Genomic DNA, 20,091 nt, shown 5'->3' with positions numbered 1-20,091 from the left:
AAAGGGGGAGGTGTCAAGGCAGGAGAGTGACACAGAGAAATGACTTGACTTGTGCCAGGTCACACAGCTGATTAGTGGCAGAGCCAGGAGTAGAACTCAGGGCCCTGGGGTCTCAGTGCAGTGTGCAAAGGATGAAAGACACTGTAAATGTCAACTATAGGAACAGTATGAATTAATATAATATTGATAGGATCCATGCCATGTGCAACAAAGCCTCCTGGAACCTTCATACAATTCAGTAAACAAACTGACAAAAATTGAACTGAATTACAGGATCTTGCCCTAAAGATTACATAGCCACTGAAGCTATACAGAAGTGAATGGATGTCCATTTTGTCACACAAAGTGTAAGATTAACACGTTTGCCTACGGTTTGGTTTTGGTTAGATAATTCAACCGTCTTTGTTAGAAAAGACACACAACTATTTATTTATTTATTTTTGGTTTACAATGCTCCTACCACATGCCTCTCTAATTCTCTAGTTGTCTGAACAAGATTTAAAATACAGAATGTCAAATACAAACTGAATGTAATGGGCTGTCCTTCAGTCTCTAAAATTCACACCCCAAAGTCCTAATCATAATAAGGAATAAGAGATCTCTGTATCCCTTCACCCACCAGGATAAAAGATGTTTTTTTCAGGATGGCCAAAAGGTTAACAGACCTACTCTCCAGTAGACGCAGGGCTGGCTCCAGACCCCAGCCAAGCGCGCGCTTGGGGCGGCATTTTGCCGGCAGGGCGGCAGGCGGCTCCAGCGGACCTTCCGCAGTCATGCCTGCGGGAGCTCCACGGAGCCGCGGGACCAGCGGACCTCCCGCAGGCATGACTGCGGAAGGTCCGCCGGAGCCGCCTGCCGCCCTCCCAGCGCACCCTCCGCAGGCACGTCTGCAAGAGGTCCCCCGGAGTCGCGGGACCGGCAGCGCGCCCCCTGCGGCATGCCGCCGTGCTTTGGGCGGCCAAATTCCTAGAGCCACCCCTGAGTAGACCAAAGTTTTAAACTCTAATTCACAGTTATATTAAGTATGAGTTTTCAGGCCAAAGCAGTAATCTATACTGTATATAATTAGCACCACCCTCAGTTATAATAATTCTCAGGTATAGGACTTGATCCAAAGTCCATCAAAAATAGGGGAAGTCTTTTAACTGTCTTCAGTGGGCTTTGGATCAGGCCTATATTGAAGATTTTAAAATGTGCTTATAAACATGCTTCATTTCTTTCAGCTCTGTATTCAAGGGCTCTGCGGTTTGTGTATACAGCATGGCTGATATCAGAGCTGTTTTCAATGGCCCTTACGCTCATAAAGAAAGTGTGGATCATCGATGGGTACAATACGAAGGACGTATCCCATACCCCCGGCCTGGTACAGTAAGTGTCTCTTTAATTATATACTTCTATTTTTACTCAATGACCATTGTCCCATATTTTATTTTTCTGAATGAGTAACTTGTATTTTCCTTTCAGGATGTTTTAAATTATCCTCTCAACCTTCCCTCATGTTGACAGCTCAGACTTCTACCTACCCCTTTTTATATATAACTCTTCCGTTTCTCTGAGATAACATTGTGCCCAGACTGTCTATTTCCTGATTGTCTCTCCCATTCTGGGCTCCTCCTGACTATATTTCCATGTGTAGGTGGAGATCCTCTCTGAGACATCAACACTTCATAAATAGCAGAGTACTTTTCTCTGATGACTATTAGGTGGTGGTGATACATTTTGTTTAAATCTTGTGTTTCTGTGGTTTGCTATATCTTACAGTCTTTCGTTTTGATAAAATTCTATTCCCTTAGCTGTGACCATTGATTTTGACTCTGTCATTAATATAAGTTGTTTTAAAGTAACATAAGTAATTAGATATCATAAATTTTAAGATATTCTGGTGAAAAACTGATTGATGGGAGGAAAAAGTAAAGCTTAAATCAGGAAATACTTCTCAGTAGTAACCCACTAGACACTGAGGGGAAAAAAGGTGAAAATTGAAGGGAAAAAAACCACCCTTTTTAAATTTCAAAATTTATAATTTTTAATGAATATTTCAAATATTGAAAAAAAGGTTGACCTACTCTCTAGTTGATCAAAAAAGGATCATTTTTATGACAAATTTTCCCCATTTAAAAATAAAATAAAATATTGAATTGGAAAAATGTGGACCAGCCTAACCACATGTAGATAAGAGTGCCAGTTCCACACTGGGGATGAGAGGAGAGCAATGGAAGTCCTGTGTAGATGGAGACATATAAATATAGACTGGACGGAGCACTAGAACAGAAGTTCTCAAACTTCTTTATAGAGTAGTCCACATCTTAATAGAGATTGTCTTATGGGCCTTTTCCCTCCCTATCCATGATCCTACAAAATCACACATTGCAGTGAGAAACTGATTATATGGCAGAATAAAGCTAGGACATATTTTATGGCCTGAGGTTGCCTCTATCTTGGGCAGTAATCCACTATCTAATTTTTGCTCTTCCTTTCAGTCCATCTCTCACTCCTATGTGTTCTTGTCATCCCCCATTTCTCCTTTATCCCCCCCCCTACTTCTTTTCTCAGCTATCTGCGGTCACCAATAGTAATTAGACATCTGAGATAAATACTGATAGAAGGATAATTTTTCTGTGTATTAGCCATCACATGCCTGAACTGAGATTCACAAGGAAGGAAGTGTGCGTGTCAGTGATCCTGTCAGCACTGATCTGTAGCACTGTTTTGGATGTCTTCATCTGAAAGAATTTTAAAGGTTGCAGGATTTAAAGATAAACTGATACTTTCCATAACCCTTCCCGTAAGTCTGCAGCTACTTCCTTTAAACACCTGATAACAGCTATGAGAGAATGGTTCCATAAAAAGTTAGGGTCAAATACTAAGGGCCTCTTTACTCAATCTTTTGTCAGTAGACGTCAGTAAGAGTTTTCTTGAACAAGGGTTGAGTAGGGAAAGTGCTCTCAAAGTGGTTACAATAATGTACTTTAATTATACAGTAGTACATGTTTACATTATATCTATTTATATTTAATATTTTTAATACTGGAATCTTTTGTCTTTATTGAGATGGAACAATCCCAGATCTGAACATCTCTTAAATTTGGGGATTTAATATTTAGTATCCCAGTCAGGATAAATTGCTCATTGGTTATCTGCCACAGCTGCAGTTCCTGTTTGAGCATTGGGTGAAAGTACAATAGCCATTCTGCTCGAGCAACCCCTGAGGGCAGCATGAGAACAAAACTGTATAGTCCTCAACTCTTTTTTCATTGGTTCTGGGCAATATGCTTCAGATAAGGCACAGATATCAACATTCAGACTTTTCAACAGCTTGACGAGAGCGGCTTAGCTGTTTTGAACAAAGTTTGAACATTCCAGGCACTAATTTTACATATTCCGCCAACACTCAGGATACAGGAATGGCCCTTTCACAAGTTTTCATTGGGCATTTTTTCCTCAGTGGTAGAGAAACTCTTGGCCATTTCAGCTCCATATTAAGTGGTAGGATACAGTCAGGAATAAGGAAATTTGTAGCCAAACCCAGCAAATGGATCTCCATCAGCACAAGTTCAATTTTGTCGGCTTTTCTGGTATGTACATAATAGGAGGAAGACCAACAAATTACAAAGCCTGTTTACCAAGGAATGCTGCTGCTCAGCACATAGTCACCAAAAGATTTGGTGGTGCAGTGAGATGGCCAATGATGGAGATAGACTGAACATTCAGCCAGATTGTCCTAAGGACCTAGCTAGAGATTGATCCCAGTGGTGCTTGATCTGCAAGGAGACTACATCCCTTTTGGCGGTGCCTTGATGATAATGATGACCTGAATCAGAATCCAAATTAAAATTAAGTGAAAAGGCTCCCATCTTGTAACAGGCTAAACCAAAAGCCTGGATATGAATAGTCTTAAACTTTGGGGGAGAGGGGCCAGAATCCAGATCTGAAAGAGGAGCCTCTCCTTTGTGTTGTACTGCCACATAAGATTCTGGGCAGATTTGCATCCCCTCTGATCAAGGGAGCACAGTACTAATACCAAGACCCTCCACCATGTAGTACAGAACCCAAAAGAGGGGACGAGATGTAGTTGGAGCCATGATTCCTCCCTGCCCATATGCCAGCCAGTAAAGCTAGCTAGGCATGTCGGGGGATAGGAGGTGAGGTATGCTGCATGATTTAAGTGTGTTACCTTTTGAGTGCTCCTTGGATGCTGGAGTCACTACCCTTCAAGGTCAAATGTCACCTGTGGTCCCTCTAGCGTGGGGTAGCTTAGTACTGCTCAGGGCTCTGCAAAATAGGTACAATTTTGCCCCGAATAAATTAGTATTTGGAAAATGGAAAGATCTGCATAAGTGCCATTAGGGTGTCCAGAGCTCTTCCTGGATTCATTATATTTCTTATGTTATATGTTATGGGTTGCTTAAAAATGAATACACTGTGAAATGTATTCCCTTTGATGTTGGGCTTCCAGAGATGCACTGGCTTCCTTTAAGCATTTATACAGAAGCTGGAGACTGTTACCCTAATTTAAGATTCTACTCAACTAACGTTATCTCCTAAGTAAATAAAGCTGCTCACTAAATATGCTGTGACCCCGCTGATATTGAAATTTTGACAAAATGCTTCCTGTGGCAATTTGTGTTAGCGATAAACTCTCAGCATGACCATGATATCATGACTCCACAATGCTAAATTGTATAGAAGCAGCAGGAACCCTTGTTTGCTTCAGTTTCTTTCTGGCATTGTTTGCCTGCCCTCTGGTGTTAGTTTAAGAACCCCTGATACACCACACTCCTAGGCTTGGTCAGTGTGTGATGCCTCTTTCGGCCATGACTGTCCAAGTGGTGTTAATTGGAACCTCCAGGAAATAATGGAAATTAAACAAGGGTGAAATAATTGAAATACAGTATGCTGGAATTTGGGAGCTGATGAAAGGGGCAAATCAAAATAACAGCCGGTAGATCTAAAATTGAGGTCCATTTGAAAAACAAGCTTACCTCATTCTGATTTTCTTTTGCGTCTTAAAAATTGAGATTGAATAACTTCTGTTGTCACTAGAAAACACTACCCAGGAAATTACCATTAACATTAGAAGAAGACCAGGACTAAATCTCCAAAAACTCTGATTAAAATGTATTCTGGAGGTTTTCGCATTTATAATCAGTTCTGATGTCAGGTAGAAGGCAAAATAGCAGGATTTTGATTAAATTAGGGGGAAAGTCTTTTAATCTGTCTACTGTTATGGCTATAATCACTAGTATCTAAGCACCTCACAAACCCTGGGTTTCTGGGTTCTTTGTTTTTCGGAGCATTATATGTTTTGAAAAACTGTAAAATGATTAAAACTAAAATGAGCTTCTCAGATGTGATCTCTTCCTTACTCTGGGTCTCTCTCACTTTTCTGTAGAGTTCCTCACCATAACATCTAACACTGATCATATTTCACCTCTCTTATCCCCTCTGCAGTTTCAGTGCAGATGCAGGTAGTGGGGGTGCTGTACATCTCGTTCTAACTAGACTGAATCCCAAGGGAAGCATCCTTCAAAGCCAACACTCTCTGCCAAAAACTCCCACCAGCCCGCTCTCTGGTTGGCTTTCCTGCTGTAATAAGCATGTATATAAAACATGGAGGTTACACAGGTGTCACTTATTATTTGTAGGCTAATCTCTCTGTTGCTCCTGATCTTTATAGGTTGGAATGCATTCCTCACTTCTCCAATTCAGCTCTCCTTTGATCTCCACACTGTAATTGGGCTACCCGATTAAGTGAAACATTTCACTTTATGTTGTTTTCCTGAAGAAACCTCTTCCACCTCCTTACTAATATGCTTTCCCTGATATGAATCATCTTTGAGTTAACAGCAGATTTTCTGAACTCAGTGAATCTTAGTTGCCTTTTGCACTTGCAAAGCTTTACAGAGAGCTCTACAGTGCCACCTGCAAAGTCAGGGTCACTTAGTGGATCCTTCTTATTCCAGTCCACCTAAAAGCAATTCTCTCAATTTATTCCTTAATATCCACAATTCCAGTGCATTAACAGGAAAAGTGATACAGCATGTTTGAGGTAGGCAGTGGAACCTTGAACAGAGGAGCAGCTGATTCCAAACACCACCTGAACTAACATTTATTTTTTTCTTTTGGGTCAATCTAGGATCAGGCATCAGCTAGGGGAATCTGAGCCTTTTAAAAAATATTTCTCTTTCTTAAAAGAAAAGGTTGGTCCTTGACCACCTTGCTGTTTTGCTGCTCCCCATGTGTGCCTAGCCAGTGGGCCTGCATGACATGTCAACAAAGTTAGTGCAAAATTCTGCTTTCTAAATCTCCCTGCGGATCCCGCCTGCATATTTTGTGCTGTCTCTATACACAGAGATACACTGATGGTGTTGGCAGGCAGGTTAGAATACCAAATGCAGAATAAATGCTGGAACTTCACACACTGCCAATCAGACACAGACTTTTGGGTAATGTTTTTTTTTAAAGATCCTAAATGGTTTAGGAGCCCGATCCCATTTTTCAAAAGAGACTTAGGTCTTCGGAGCTCAAATCCCATTGACTTTCAATGCAACTTAGGTGCCTAAATTCTGATGTCATTTTTTAAAATGAGATTTGGGTGCTTTTGGAACTGTTACCCTTTGTCCTTAGGTTGAAACATGCATAGAGCCACATTTTATTTTTTAAAAAATTGATGTAAAAAGTCAACATCAATGCAGTGTTAAAGGTGCATCCTTAAAGTCAAGAGATGTCAGGAAATGCAAACATTAGGGGTCTATACTTAAAAAATAAATAAACTCACCATAAAGTTAGGCTCCCAAATGATTGTCCTGATTTTCAAAGTGCTAAGCATCCAGCAGCTCTTACTGACCTCATTAAGAGCTACAAAGTGCTCAGGATTTTGATAAATCATATATTTAGGGGCCTAAATTTTGGCATCCACTTTTGAAAATGTCAGCAAAGCTTTTCACATAATGTTAACTCAGCAGCGCTGCACATCTTTGCATTTTATGGGATTTACTCAGACACACATACTACATTAAACTACATATTTAACCAAACAAGCATAAAAGAGAAAACCTTACATCTATGCACTGCAACCAAATTAACCTTCATTAACATACAGTTGAAAAAGTTTTGCCTTAATTTACCATCTCTTGACTTTGTTTGGATTTTATTAGTGCAAATGTGCTTTAGCATAGTCTATATGAGAAAATTTTAAAAAGCATTTTTGCAGATCATCTGTTGTGGTGTCTTTTCCCCATCATGTTTGTGGAGCTTCTGAAGTTTCATCTCCTCCCATAGTAGAGTGGACAATTTGATCTAGAATTGCACATAATAATAATACATCTAAGTGATCTACAAAAGAGGTAAATATCATTGTCCCCATTTTACAGATGCAGAAACTGAGATGCAAAGAGACTTGCTTGAAATCACACAGCAGTCCAATGGTAGAGCTGAGAGTAGAACCCTAAGATCCTGAGTCCAAATACAGTGCACTACACCACCTCCCTAACCAATGGCAACTCCTAATTCTCAGCTATAGCTGTGTAAATTAGGAGTAACTCCAACAATTTTGGTGGCGCTGCTACAGCATTTATGTTAGGGTAACTAGGATCATAATTGGACCCAAAGCAAATAGGGTCTAATCAAACTCTCATTGAAGTCAATGGAAAGACTCCCATTGACTTTAATGGGTGTTGAATCAATCCCTTAATGTGTTGTGAATCAGATTTTACACAGTAGCTGAACATGTGTGCACAGTATGTGTGGTTTTTTTTAAACATTTAACTTATGTGTTTGTGAAGTTATCTTTCATAAAAGCAAAGACCTAACAAATCTTGCAAGAGTGATTTACACTCTGGATATATTCTTTGTAGGCTTCCACCCAGTGCTAAACTAATCCTGCCCTGACAGATGTTAGTCACATCACTTAATGCACTATTGGAAGGCGCTCAGATACTATGGTGATGAGGGTATTATAAGAACCTACATAGAGTAGAATTCAAGTCCTCACATGCAGCATTCCTGATGTTTCAGTCCTGTGCCCTCTAATGTGAATGTAGAACTATCACTGACTTCAGTGGGAGATGTGTGGCCATATCTGAGGCACCCTCTGGTCCTTCCAGATGTACACTAATGTCCTCTATGGAATGGGTGGAGATCAGCCCTCTCAATTTCACTTGTGACATATGCCAGGATGTGACCTCAGCTTTGGGTGAAAAGCTACCTCACTCCCTCACTGTGCTACCTAGCCTCTAACATCATGTGTCATGCTGATTAGTATGAAAGGAAGCCCAAGCCTACATAGATTGTCCTGTAATGATGGGTGGAGCTGTTTGGTGACTTGCCAATGGGCAAAGTCCTGTTGGTGCCAGAGAATCATTTTTCATTCCCTTCTCCAGTACCCCATGCCATTGCCAGAGATGCCTATGGACACAAGTAGCTTTGCCAAGCACAACAGTCTTGCACCTGGCCAGATGTTCTTAATGGTCAGGCTGTTTTAGGACATGAACCAAAGCCCACCGACGTCATAGTAGACCGCACTCCAGCCAACTACTCTGTGCAAGCATCCATGGGCACCCATTGAAATTAATGGGCAGGGATCTGCTGACACTACACGCTTTAGAATCCAGGCCTTTGGGAGTAATAGAATTATTTCAGTTCCAGATTGGTAGACATTTTGCTCTTAATCCCACAGATGTTAGCAGGTGATGCCACCTCTCCTGCGTCTCATGTTCTTTCACATAGACATTTCTACAAGATGTTTAAATGTCTCACATTCTAGCTCTCAGAACATCTTTCATATCTTCCAGTCTCTCATGCTAACTTAGATTTTCAAAGTGGTATTCAGAAACAAATAGAGTGGCTGGGATTCATTTGTGAATGGAGGAGCCATACAAAAAGCACTAGAAGATGTGGACTGTGCCATATAAAGTATACCATATTTAGCTAGTGATAATGCAAATCACAGAAAAATATACAAAGGAGGGAAAATAAATTCCATCAGTGGGGAGCTATTGACCATCTGGAACCCGGGGAATCTGGCCTGATTCTACTCTCACTTATGCTGATCCAAACTCCATTGAAGAAAATAACAAAGAGTTCGGTGGCACCTTAAAGACTAACAGATTTATTTGGGCATAAGCTTTCGTGGGTAAAATACCCACTTCTTCAGATGCATGGACCTGAAGAAGTGCATTTGCTTATGCCCAAATAAATCTGTTAGTCTTTAAGGTGCCACCGGACTCCTCGTTGTTTTTGTGGATACAGACTAACACGGCTACCGCTCTGATACTTGGTACCAGTGAAGAAAATGAAAATATTTTCATTCGGTTCAATGGGCTTTGCCTCAACCCCTAAATGGATAACTACACCATTGTAATCAGTTACTGAGTTCCCAGAACAGTCTAAGTTGGAGGAGGATTAAATTTGGATAGTTCAGAGGGATGGGGATAAAGAGAAATTTCCCTGACTGCTGCCCTGAAAATGTACTGTTTAGCTATGGTTTGGTTTGTTTACAGCTATTGGTCTATCTCATTTTTTTCTGCTGTCAGTACAGATCTATTTGAATTTCTCTGGAAATGAAAGGGTTTTGACTAGCCTTTGAATGGATTTTTAGATTCGTCACACACACTCTATGTTTCTCTTTGTTACATAATATCAAAGCAAATTATTGTGACAGAAATTCCCTATATTAAAATAACATGATTTTCTTCACAAATGAATCTGACTACAGCCAGTCTCCAAGGAATAACCTTGTAATGGCTTTCATTTGTGAAAGGACATCAGACAATGGAATATGGGAGATCATGCTCAGAAAACCAGGGGATAAAGACCTTATGCAAATGCTGGCAAAATGCCACTAGGAATAACTCACAGCAAATGAAAATATATTTCCAAAGGATACTTTTACAGTATCCGATTGACATATCTCCTTGTCTTTCTTTGCTTGTGCCAAAGTCTCCAGAGATGCCCAGTGAATACCTATCACAGGGCAGTAATGCAAGAGCAACTGTATTTTCCAGTTGAGTCTTTAATTTTTAGCCACAGCGGTACATCAAATTGTAGGTTGACACTAAATGATAGGACACTGGGTACATGATGATGTAGAGTGCAGTTCTGCCTTTCACTGATGTAACACCTCAAGTATCTAGCATAAAACTTTCAAAACCTCCTAAGTAATTTAGGCATAGTCAAAAGCGACATAAGGACAGTGCGAGTTAAGTGACTAAATATCTTAAAATCTGGGCTGTAGTAGACACTAAGCTGCAATGACTTTCAATAAGACTTAGGCTCCTAACTGCCTAAAAGCCAGATTTTAAAAGTATTTAGACAGCAAAAATTGCAGCTATGCCTAATTCTCATTGAGTTCCTAATATTTGTTTCTTTAGGCATCTAAATCACTTTGGAAAAATGGGATTTAGGCTGCTAGGTCATTTAGGTGCCTTTGAAAATTTTACCCTTAGTCAAAAACTACTTTTTTCCTAACTAGTTTCTCTCTTAGGAGACTTGTGCAGTTTTATATGCAGGTAAAACTCCCTTTACTTGCAGAGAATAGTTACTAGCTATGTTTAACACAAGCCAGACTTCAAGCTAATTTGTTTCTTTGACTGGACTGGACTGTAGAGATTAAATTTAGATATAAATGTAGGATCCACTTAAAGGACAACTGTCTCCGACCTGGTTTACACAGCTGGTCTCTGCTCCGATCAGGCCCGCCAATAGCAATTCCGGGCCCCAGGAGAGAACAGTCAATGGGCCCCCATGCACGCACAAGCTGCGCCTGTGCGGATGTGGTCCACCTGACATTTGGGCGGTGCTGCACCTGCGCTGGCTGGTGCCCAGAGAGCTGCCAGCTGCGCTGCTGGGCACACTCTTCCAGCACGGCCAGGGCTTTTACATGCCCGCCCGGTAGGGTTGGCAACTGTGGGGAGGGATAGCTCAGTGGTTTGAGCATTGGCCTGCTAAACCCAGGGTTGTGAGTTCAATACTTGAGAGGGCCATTTAGGGATTTCGGGATTTGTCCTGCTTTGAGTGGGGGGTTGGAATAGATGACCTCCTGAGGTCCCTTCCAACCCTATTATTCTAACTGCGCAAACCCAAAGACCCTTGCCCCACCCCTTCCTTGAGGCCATGCCCGCTCCCTGCTCACTCTCCCCCATCCTCACTCACTTTCACCAGGCTGGGGCAGGGAATTGGAATGCAGGAGGGAGTGTGGGGTGCAGGCTCTGGGAGCGAGTTTGGGTGTGGACTCTAGGCTAAGGCAGGGGGTTGGCACTTACCTCGGATGGCTCCCAAAAGTGACTGGCACACCCCTGTGGCTGTGGCTCCTAGGTGGGGAGCTCAGGGAGTCTCTGTGCATTGCTGCCCACAGGAAACACCCCCACAGGTCGCATTGGCTGCAGTTCCCAGCCTATGGGATCTGCGGAGTCTGCGTTGTGCGGGGACAGCACGCGGAGACCCCCTGCCCACCAGAGGGCATTCTGGCCACTTCCGGGAGCAACGCAGAGTGAGGGAGAGCAGGAAGCCTGCCTTAGCTCCACTTTGCTGCCAGTGGCCGGGGCCCCCTGGGCCCTTTACAATCACCTGGGCCCCTGCGCAATTGCCCTTTCTCTCCCCTGCCCCCCGTCGGCAGGCCTGGCTCCGATCTTTTGGTTTCCCTGCTGTACATATATAGAACTATCCCTGATATCAATGCAAGTTCATTGCACGGATACAAAGCACTGTCTCAGAGTGCAGATCTGGTATTGATCTGCCAGAAGAAATTTGTTCCTTGTAGCTGTCTAGTTATCAAAAGAGGGGTTTCAATAATCATTTGCCAGAAAGTCTCTACTTTATCTGCAAAATAAGTCTGATTGTTACCTGTATGCTAGTAATACATACAAACCATGAAGGGAGGGGCAGGTTCAGTCCTTGGTATAGTATTTACCATACATAGTATGAATGTTTTAAATAATGCCAAACCTTATGTAATGTAGCAAGTTCTAACCACTGAGTCCTTAATAGGCACCAGAGAGTTAGGCTATCTGTCAAATTGCACATTTGGTATTTTCTATTTAGGGTTGCCAGGCGTCCAGTTTTCGACCAGAACACCTGGTTGAAAAGGGACCCTGGTGCATCTGGTTAGCACCGCTGACCGGGCCACTAAAAGTCAGGTTGGCAGCTCAGCGGGGCGAAGGCAGGCTCCCTGGCTCCATGTGGCTACCAGAAACGGCTAGTATGTCCGTCTCCTAGGTGTAGGCGTGGCCACGGAGGCTCCGTGCGCTGCCCCCACCTCGAGTGCCAGCTCCACAGCTCCCATTGGCCAATGGGAGCTGCGGGAGTGGTGCTTGTGGGCGCGGGCAGCGGGCAGATCCCCCTGGCCTCTCCGCCTAGGAGATGGACATACCAGCCACTTCTGGGAGCCGCCTGAGGTAAGCGCCGGTGGGCTGGAGCCTGCACCCCAAACCCCCTCCCATACCCCAACCCCTTCCATGCCCCAACCCCCTGCCCCAGCCCTGAGCCCCCTCCCTCACCCTAAGTCCCTCCTGAAGACCACACTCTACACCCACTTCCACACCGCACCCTCTGCCTCAGCCCTGAGCCCCCTCCCACACCCAAACTCCCTCCCAGAGCCCATACTACATGCCCCTTCTCACACCCCACACCCCTACCCCAGCCCAGAGACCCCTCCTGCACCCTAAACCCCTCGTCCCCAGAGCTCACACCTCCAGTCAGAGCCCTCATCTCCTCCCACACACCAACACTTTGCCCCAACTTGGTGAAAGTGAGTGAGGATGGGACAGAGTGAGAGAAAGAGGGAAAGGGGGATGTACTGAGCAGGGAGAGGGGTCTCAGAGAAAGGGCAGGGGCAGGGCCTCAGGGCCGGGGTGGAGCAAGGGTGTTCTGTTTTGTGGGATTAGAAAGTTGGCAACCCTAGTTTCTGTTCTGTTTGCTTAAATCAGCTGCAGGGGATGGCTGCAAATCATCTCATCACAAGCCTTCATTTTGCCCTAGCGCACTATGCACAGACTCCTTTGTCAGACGTCTCTTCTCACAAAGGGTGTTGTGGCTCCATCTGGCAGGAAGCACAGGGATTATTTTAATAATTTTTATCACATGTATAGTAAGCAGCAATATTCACTTTAAAGGCCTTCATCGGTCAGAATGTTGTGCCTAGTTCTGGTGTCCATGCTATAAAAAAGGATACTGAAAAACTGGAGAAGGTTCAGAGAAGAGCTACAGGAATGATTTGGGGTCTGGAAAACCTGATTTACGACAAGAGACACAAGGATCTCAACCTGATTACGTTATACAAGGGAAAGCTAAAAGGTGGTTGATCACAGTCTGCAACTCCCTACACAGGACAAAGAAAGTAGAAGAGAGCTGTATGACAGACAAAGTCAAACAAGGGGACTATGATTAAACAGTTCTGCTTCAGTAATGCAGAGGGTGGTGTTTTAGCAGACGTAACTTTTGAGTAGATTCCCATTAGGAAATATACCAGGGAACAGGCCATTAAAGAGTGACTGCTCCCCTGTTCAGCCCCATTGCACCAGTGCAGCGCTACAGAACCCCAACATTGGCGAGAGACTGTTGGGTCTCTGTGGTCTCTTGAGACAATCTTCTGAAATACTTCTGTTTACACTTCTCCCACATCAGTTTTGGATCTTTTCTGCCTCCTTTTACTCCTCTCTGTGATGTGTAGATCAGGGTATCCTGTGGCCCTAGACAATTAAGCAACAGCAGACAATGATGAAAAGAAGCATGTCTTGTATTTGTATCCAGGCAATTCAGATTTAAGAAGCTGGGGATTTTCCATTGAGAACCACCAGAGGGCACTGTAGGCTAACTGTTGAAAAACACCAATCGAAGTAAAATGGGTAGACAATATAATAGGTCTTTCCTTTCTCCCTCTATTCCATACCCAGTTTACTTGTCTGACTCCCATACCCAGTTTACTTGTCTGACTCCTTGTTAAGCAATCTGAAGTAATGGGCCTCCAGCTCTTCCATGGTTGAGTGTCCCTGTCAGGAAGTTCTCCTGATATTCAGCAGACACTTTCCATGACTGCACAAATAGCAAACAAAGTCTTGCTTCCATATTAATAGTGTGAGGTTCTGTGCTGAGCACCCTGAATTCCTACTGATGCTCAGGACTGAGGCCTGATTAAGAAAAGACACCTGGGACCTCTACTTTTAACACTGAAAATAGTTACAAAAATCTTGAACATCAGAAATTTGTGGGAGTTTTTTCTTAAGTTATTTTATCATTTTTGGCTGAAAATTGTTCACTCTTCATTATCCAAATGTCTGTTGAAAAGCCCTTTAAAATGTGCCACATACAACCCTGAGCACACTGCTGGCATGGACCAGATCAATAATAGTAATAATTAATAAATAAGTAACCCTTGCTGCCATGATTGGTGATGGTGGTATAAATGTAACAATAGCTGTAATAGTCACACCGACTGTTAGAAGAGGGCACAGACAGGCTCTTTGATTGTGGTCTTCACACCTATTTACTGATATATCTTAAGTCCCAAAGGTAACTTTTTAAAATAAGTTTCATTAACAGACTTTTTTTCTTGAATGGAGGAAAATAGAGTCTAAGTGCTTGAATTCCTATAGCCCCTATTAGAGTTTCATATAGTGCCTGCTAGACAAAGCCTTCCTACTAACACTGCCTGCCAACCCTTACTATCCCAACCTGGCAACTGACCTGTACTCCCACTGACATCAGTGGAAGGTCTGCCTGAGGAAGGGCTGCTGGATTGGCCAGCTGAATAAGTGACACCAGAAACTGCATCTCCTTTGGGAAAGAGAGTGATAGTGCGAGGATCTGAATTCTATATTACTGAGGAGAAGTGGCAAGGGTCTAGTGGAAACAAATGATAAAGTTTCAGAGAGTTTTAGAAGCTAAAGGAAAATCAGTGGAGCAGAGAAAAACAGAAATGAGGATAAAAGGGACAGGCTTTCAAAGACATGAAAAATGAAAAGAGGAGAGGGAAATGGAAAAACAAGGGGGAAAGTGGCAAGCTGAAGAATCCAATGCAGAGAGTTCTTGGATGGTCTTTTTGAACAGCCCAGTGTGCTTCCACGCATTGGTGACTAGAAAACTTGAAACACCATGAGCTATTCCAATTCTAGGCCAAATTACTTTCCCTCTGGATGAAATCTTGGGTTTATCGCTGTCATTCATGCTTTATAAACAGTTACAATATACACACAAAAGCCAAGGTTTAAAAACAATGGTTGTCTAAAGTTACACTCCTAATTCCGTATTTAGGCATGTAAACAAGTGGTTCGTTTTTCAATGGGGCTTAGCACCCAGCAGCTCCCACTGACTTCAGTGGACTCTGTGTAACACTGTTAGGGTGACCAGACAGCAAGTATGAAAAATCGGGACAGGGGCTGGGGGGCAATAGGTGCCTATATAAGAAAAAGTCTCAAATATCAGAACTGTCCCTATAAAATCAGGACATCTGGTCACCCTAAGCACCCTATATGTTAAACGCTGTTTCCAAGTGAGTGAGACAATTTTTCTGTTATACTAAACATTCATCTCCCCGCACTGTTTGTGAATAAGTTTTCCTAACACAGAAATGAACGCTTCAAAGTAATCAATATTTTTTCTTAATGTTCTCTTGTTTATCTTCTTTTTCCCTTTCTTGTGTTCAGTGCCCAAGCAAAACATACGACCCGTTGATTAAATCTACCAGAGATTTTCCAGATGATGTCATTAGTTTTATAAAACGCCATCCATTGATGTACAAGTCAGTTTACCCAATGACTGGAGGACCTGTATTTACTAGAATCAATGTGGACTACAGGCTGACACAGATTGTGGTGGATCATGTAATGGCGGAAGATGGGCAGTATGATGTTATATTCCTAGGCACAGGTAAATTAAAGAGCTCTCGTAGTTCTTCAAGGGCAATGTCATAGGAAAGCTAAATAGGTTAAAGAAGATCATTTGGGGTCCTAATCTATCAAAAATATTTCCATTTACCAAAGAGGTATCATTATTCCCATTTTACAGATGGGGAAACTGAGGCAAAGAACGGTGAAGTGACTTGCCCAAGATCACCCAGCAGGCCAGTGGCAGAGCCAAGAATAGAACCCAGGTTTCCTGAGTCACACTCCAGTAGGCCACACTGCCTCCCCTTTACAACATAGATGAATTTTGCAGCATGCCCTGAAATTCAACAAATTTGGACTATTTGGGACAAAACTGGAAGGGAGTGAATTTCTGAGCCATTGATATCTCAGGTGCAGGACTTAAGTCTCCAGGGTTTTCAACTCAGCCTTTCTCACAAGTACTAATTTCACTAGCAAACAAGGTGTCATAAGGTGTCTTCCAGCATCCATACAGTTCAGGCCAATGAGTGAAGAGTGAGATGGACTGGGATTTTAGCATGAGGAAGAACTTCAGGGTGACTTGCTCTCACAGCACAGTTGGCTATCCAGGAACAAGCACTGCCGCAATCTTGGAGGACCTTTATTGCTTTGCCTCTCTGAATGAAGTCTTTCTGACAGCAATGAAAGGAGGAAAGTAATCATGCACTTTCAAATACCGTGAAACCCCTACAATTCAGGTATAAAATATACATCTGAAGCATACACACAACATGCACACACATAATCAGTCATACGTTACACATGCTGAAAAGTTATGAAAAAATTAAACATACATTCAAAAAAGGTAGATTTGCGGCCTAACAAATGGAATATTGTTTTGGCATGTTCTAGAATTTGCATTCAGTTTTGTGCTATCCTCTACTGCAGTAGGTTATCATACAAAATGAACGTATATTAGATTAATAACGTCCTGTCAGTTTAGGCATTGATAGATAGCACTGACATCTAATTCTTCCTCATAATTCTTCTTTAGTGTAGAGATTTGGAGGTGGTTAGGTACCATGTAGTCATAAGAACATAAAAAGAACATAAGAAAGGCCGTACCGGGTCAGACCAAAGGTCCATCTAGCCCAGTATCTGTCTACCGACAGTGGCCAATGCCAGGTGCCCCTGAGGGAGTGAACCTAACAGGCAATGATCAAGTGATCTCTCTCCTGCCATCCATCTCCATCCTCTGACGAACAGAGGCTAGGGACACCATTCTTACCCATCCTGGCTAATAGCCATTTATGGACTTAGCCACCATGAATTTATCCAGTCCCCTTTTAAACATTGTTATAGTCCTAGCCTTCACAACCTCCTCAGGTAAGGAGTTCCACAAGTTGACTGTGCGCTGCGTGAAGAAGAACTTCCTTTTATTTGTTTTAAACCTGCTGCCTATTAATTTAATTTGGTGACCCCTAGTTCTTGTATTATGGGAATAAGTAAATACCGTATTTTTCCGTGTATAAGACTAACTTTTCCTTATCCACTTTCTCAATATCACTCATGATTTTATATACCTCTATCATGTCCCCCCTTAGTCTTCTCTTTTCCAAACTGAAGAGTCCTAGCCTCTTTAATCTTTCCTCATATGGGACCCTCTCTAAACCCCTAATCATTTTAGTTGCTCTTTTCTGAACCTTTTCTAGTGCTAGAATATCTTTTTTGAGGTGAGGAGACCACATCTGTACACAGTATTCGAGATGTGGGCGTACCATGGATTTATATAAGGGCAATAATATATTCTCAGTCTTATTCTCTATCCCCTTTTTAATGATTCCTAACATCCTGTTTGCTTTTTTGACCGCCTCTGCACACTGCGTGGACATCTTTAGAGAACTATCCACAATAACTCCAAGATCTTTTTCCTGACTCGTTGTAGCTAAATTAGCCCCCATCATGTTGTATGTATAGTTGGGGTTATTTTTTCCAATGTGCATTACTTTACATTTATCCACATTAAATTTCATTTGCCATTTTGTTGCCCAATCACTTAGTTTTGTGAGATCTTTTTGAAGTTCTTCACAATCTGCTTTGGTCTTAACTATCTTGAGTAGTTTAGTATCATCTGCAAACTTTGCCACCTCACTGTTTACCCCTTTCTCCAGATCATTTATGAATAAATTGAATAGGATTGGTCCCAGGACTGACCCTTGGGGAACACCACTAGTTACCCCTCTCCATTCTGAGAATTTACCATTAATTCCTACCCTTTGTTCCCTGTCCTTTAACCAGTTCTCAATCCATGAAACTAGGTAGTGCTCCATAATTTGAATAGAGAGAAAATTATCAACGCCAGCATCTTTTAGTTAAAAAGTGAGCTCTTTTTTTCCCCAGAAGTACATGGTTTTATTTCATTTTATATTTTAAATCTATCCTGTGGAAATTCAGGCTGAAAGATAATATTTCAAAGATTATGTAATGAGTGCATAAAAATACACCAAATAACTCGGGAGGTTTTGGTCACCAGAAGATCAGGAGCTTAAACTATGTTTGAACATGTTGAACCAATGCTGCTAGAGAATTTAGAAAGGCTGCCTGTTATGTATAGACATTCCAGCTGAAGCCTTTTGTATCTATGCAAGCCTAGATAAGAGTATGGACATTACAACACAGAAGGCAGGTAGTGCATTTTGTAACTTCCACTTAAGGTGCTAGGGATGTCATCAGCTGTAGTCTCCTACTTTGCTTTAAAATGTATGTATTTGTTGTTTTAATACTACACATACTATTTAGTACTGAATGGACTAGATTCAGTCCTGCCTTGCTTCTTCCAGACATCCAGCCCATGTCCCTTCACCAGCCTCTGTGTTTTGGGGGCAGGGTTGGCTAGCTCCCTTGCAATGCTGGGACTCCACCAACTGGAATGTACAGCACTGAGGAGTCCCAGGAGATGATCAAGCCTGATATCTTTAATAGGGATTTGCAAATGTCAATGAATTTTATCTTCCCTTTGAGGTAGGGAGGCGTTGTAATTTCTGCTGAGGTCAGAAACCTGAGGCACAGAGTTTCTGAAAGCCTCCCAGTGAGTCAATGACAGAGGTGGGGTTAGAACTCTAGTGAACTGAGCATTAGGCACCCTGGACTTCCAACCTGCCTCCCTATGTGCACCGTATTCTGTCAGGAAAACCCACACACAGGGCTAGAGTCCCCTGTTAGGGCCGAGTGGGATGTGAGTGTTGCGAAGGGCCTTGTTCAGGCACACCTCTCAACTGGGTGTCACTCATTGCAATCCCAAATACGTAAATGCCACACAGCTTTGGTATCCCTTCACTATTATGGCTGGAATTTATTTACATCAGAAATGCAGAATCATGGAGCTGAGATGGCCCAAAGAGTCATTTACATTAAAATAAGGGCTCCCATTGCAATTTAAATCTCTTGCATGAGTAACATTTCTGTATCCCTGACTTTGGGTCAGTGTCACTCAGTGTCACACAGTGTCCCACATTTGGGCCTCAGCAGGTGTGAGGGCTCCACCCTTAATGCTTTGGGATCTTAAACAACTGTTTAGAGTAATTTTAAAAGCACTTCAATTCCATTTTAAGTCTGATCACACCACGCTGCATAGGTAGTCACTAAGACCCCCTATTCAGCAAAGGACTTTAGGCCCTTAAAACTGTTTAAATAGATATGTTCTTACAGAAAAAGAAGGATGATCCAGTAGCTAAGGCACTTGAGTGGGACTCCATAGACCTTAATTCAATTCCTTGCTTCCCCCACAAATGTCTGTTGTGAGACTGGGCAAGTCTTATGCAGATATACCTATCTCACAGAGCTGGAAGGGACCCTGAAAGGTCATTGAGTCCAGCCCCCTGCCTTTACTAGCAGGACCAAGTACTAATTTTCCCCCAGATCCCTGTGGACCCCTCAAGGATTGAACTCATAATCCTGGGTTTAGCAGGCCAATGCTCAAACCACTGAGCTATCTTGCTGTGCTTCAGTTCCCTATCTGTAAAATGGGGCTAATAGCACTGTCTCACAGAGTAGTCTGAGGTTAAATACATTAAAAATTGTGAGTTGCACAGACATTAGAGTGATGGGGGCCATACAAATACCTGGGATGGATAGATGTATTTAGAAAGCAAATTCCTTGCTACATTAAGCATGATCTCTGATGTCTAGTTTCTTTTTTTATCTTCTTTATAACTGACGTTTAGCACATCACTTAGAAAAAGAATGGGAAGGGGAGTCAATATGGAGTCAGTTAGAAACAGAACTGTACTTAAAT

General features: G+C 42.5%; 1 protein-coding gene across 6 annotated transcripts in view; it reads left to right on the top strand.

Moving 5' to 3' along the window:
* LOC120394905 (semaphorin-3D) overlaps positions 1 to 20,091 on the top strand; it is a 191,512-nt gene that overhangs the window by 147,039 nt on the left and 24,382 nt on the right. For all 6 annotated transcript variants that reach the window (XM_039519125.1, XM_039519126.1, XM_039519137.1 and 3 more), the window contains 2 exons: positions 1,224 to 1,368; positions 15,639 to 15,861. In XM_039519125.1, coding sequence (XP_039375059.1) covers positions 1,224 to 1,368; positions 15,639 to 15,861 — 368 coding nt within the window. The remainder of the gene's footprint in view (positions 1 to 1,223; positions 1,369 to 15,638; positions 15,862 to 20,091) is intronic.

This window comes from Mauremys reevesii, linkage group 1, assembly GCF_016161935.1.
Source record: "Mauremys reevesii isolate NIE-2019 linkage group 1, ASM1616193v1, whole genome shotgun sequence".
Lineage (NCBI taxonomy): Eukaryota > Metazoa > Chordata > Testudines > Geoemydidae > Mauremys > Mauremys reevesii.
The sequence above is the reverse complement of the archived record's forward strand: the minus strand, read 5'-3'. Positions and strand labels throughout refer to the sequence as shown.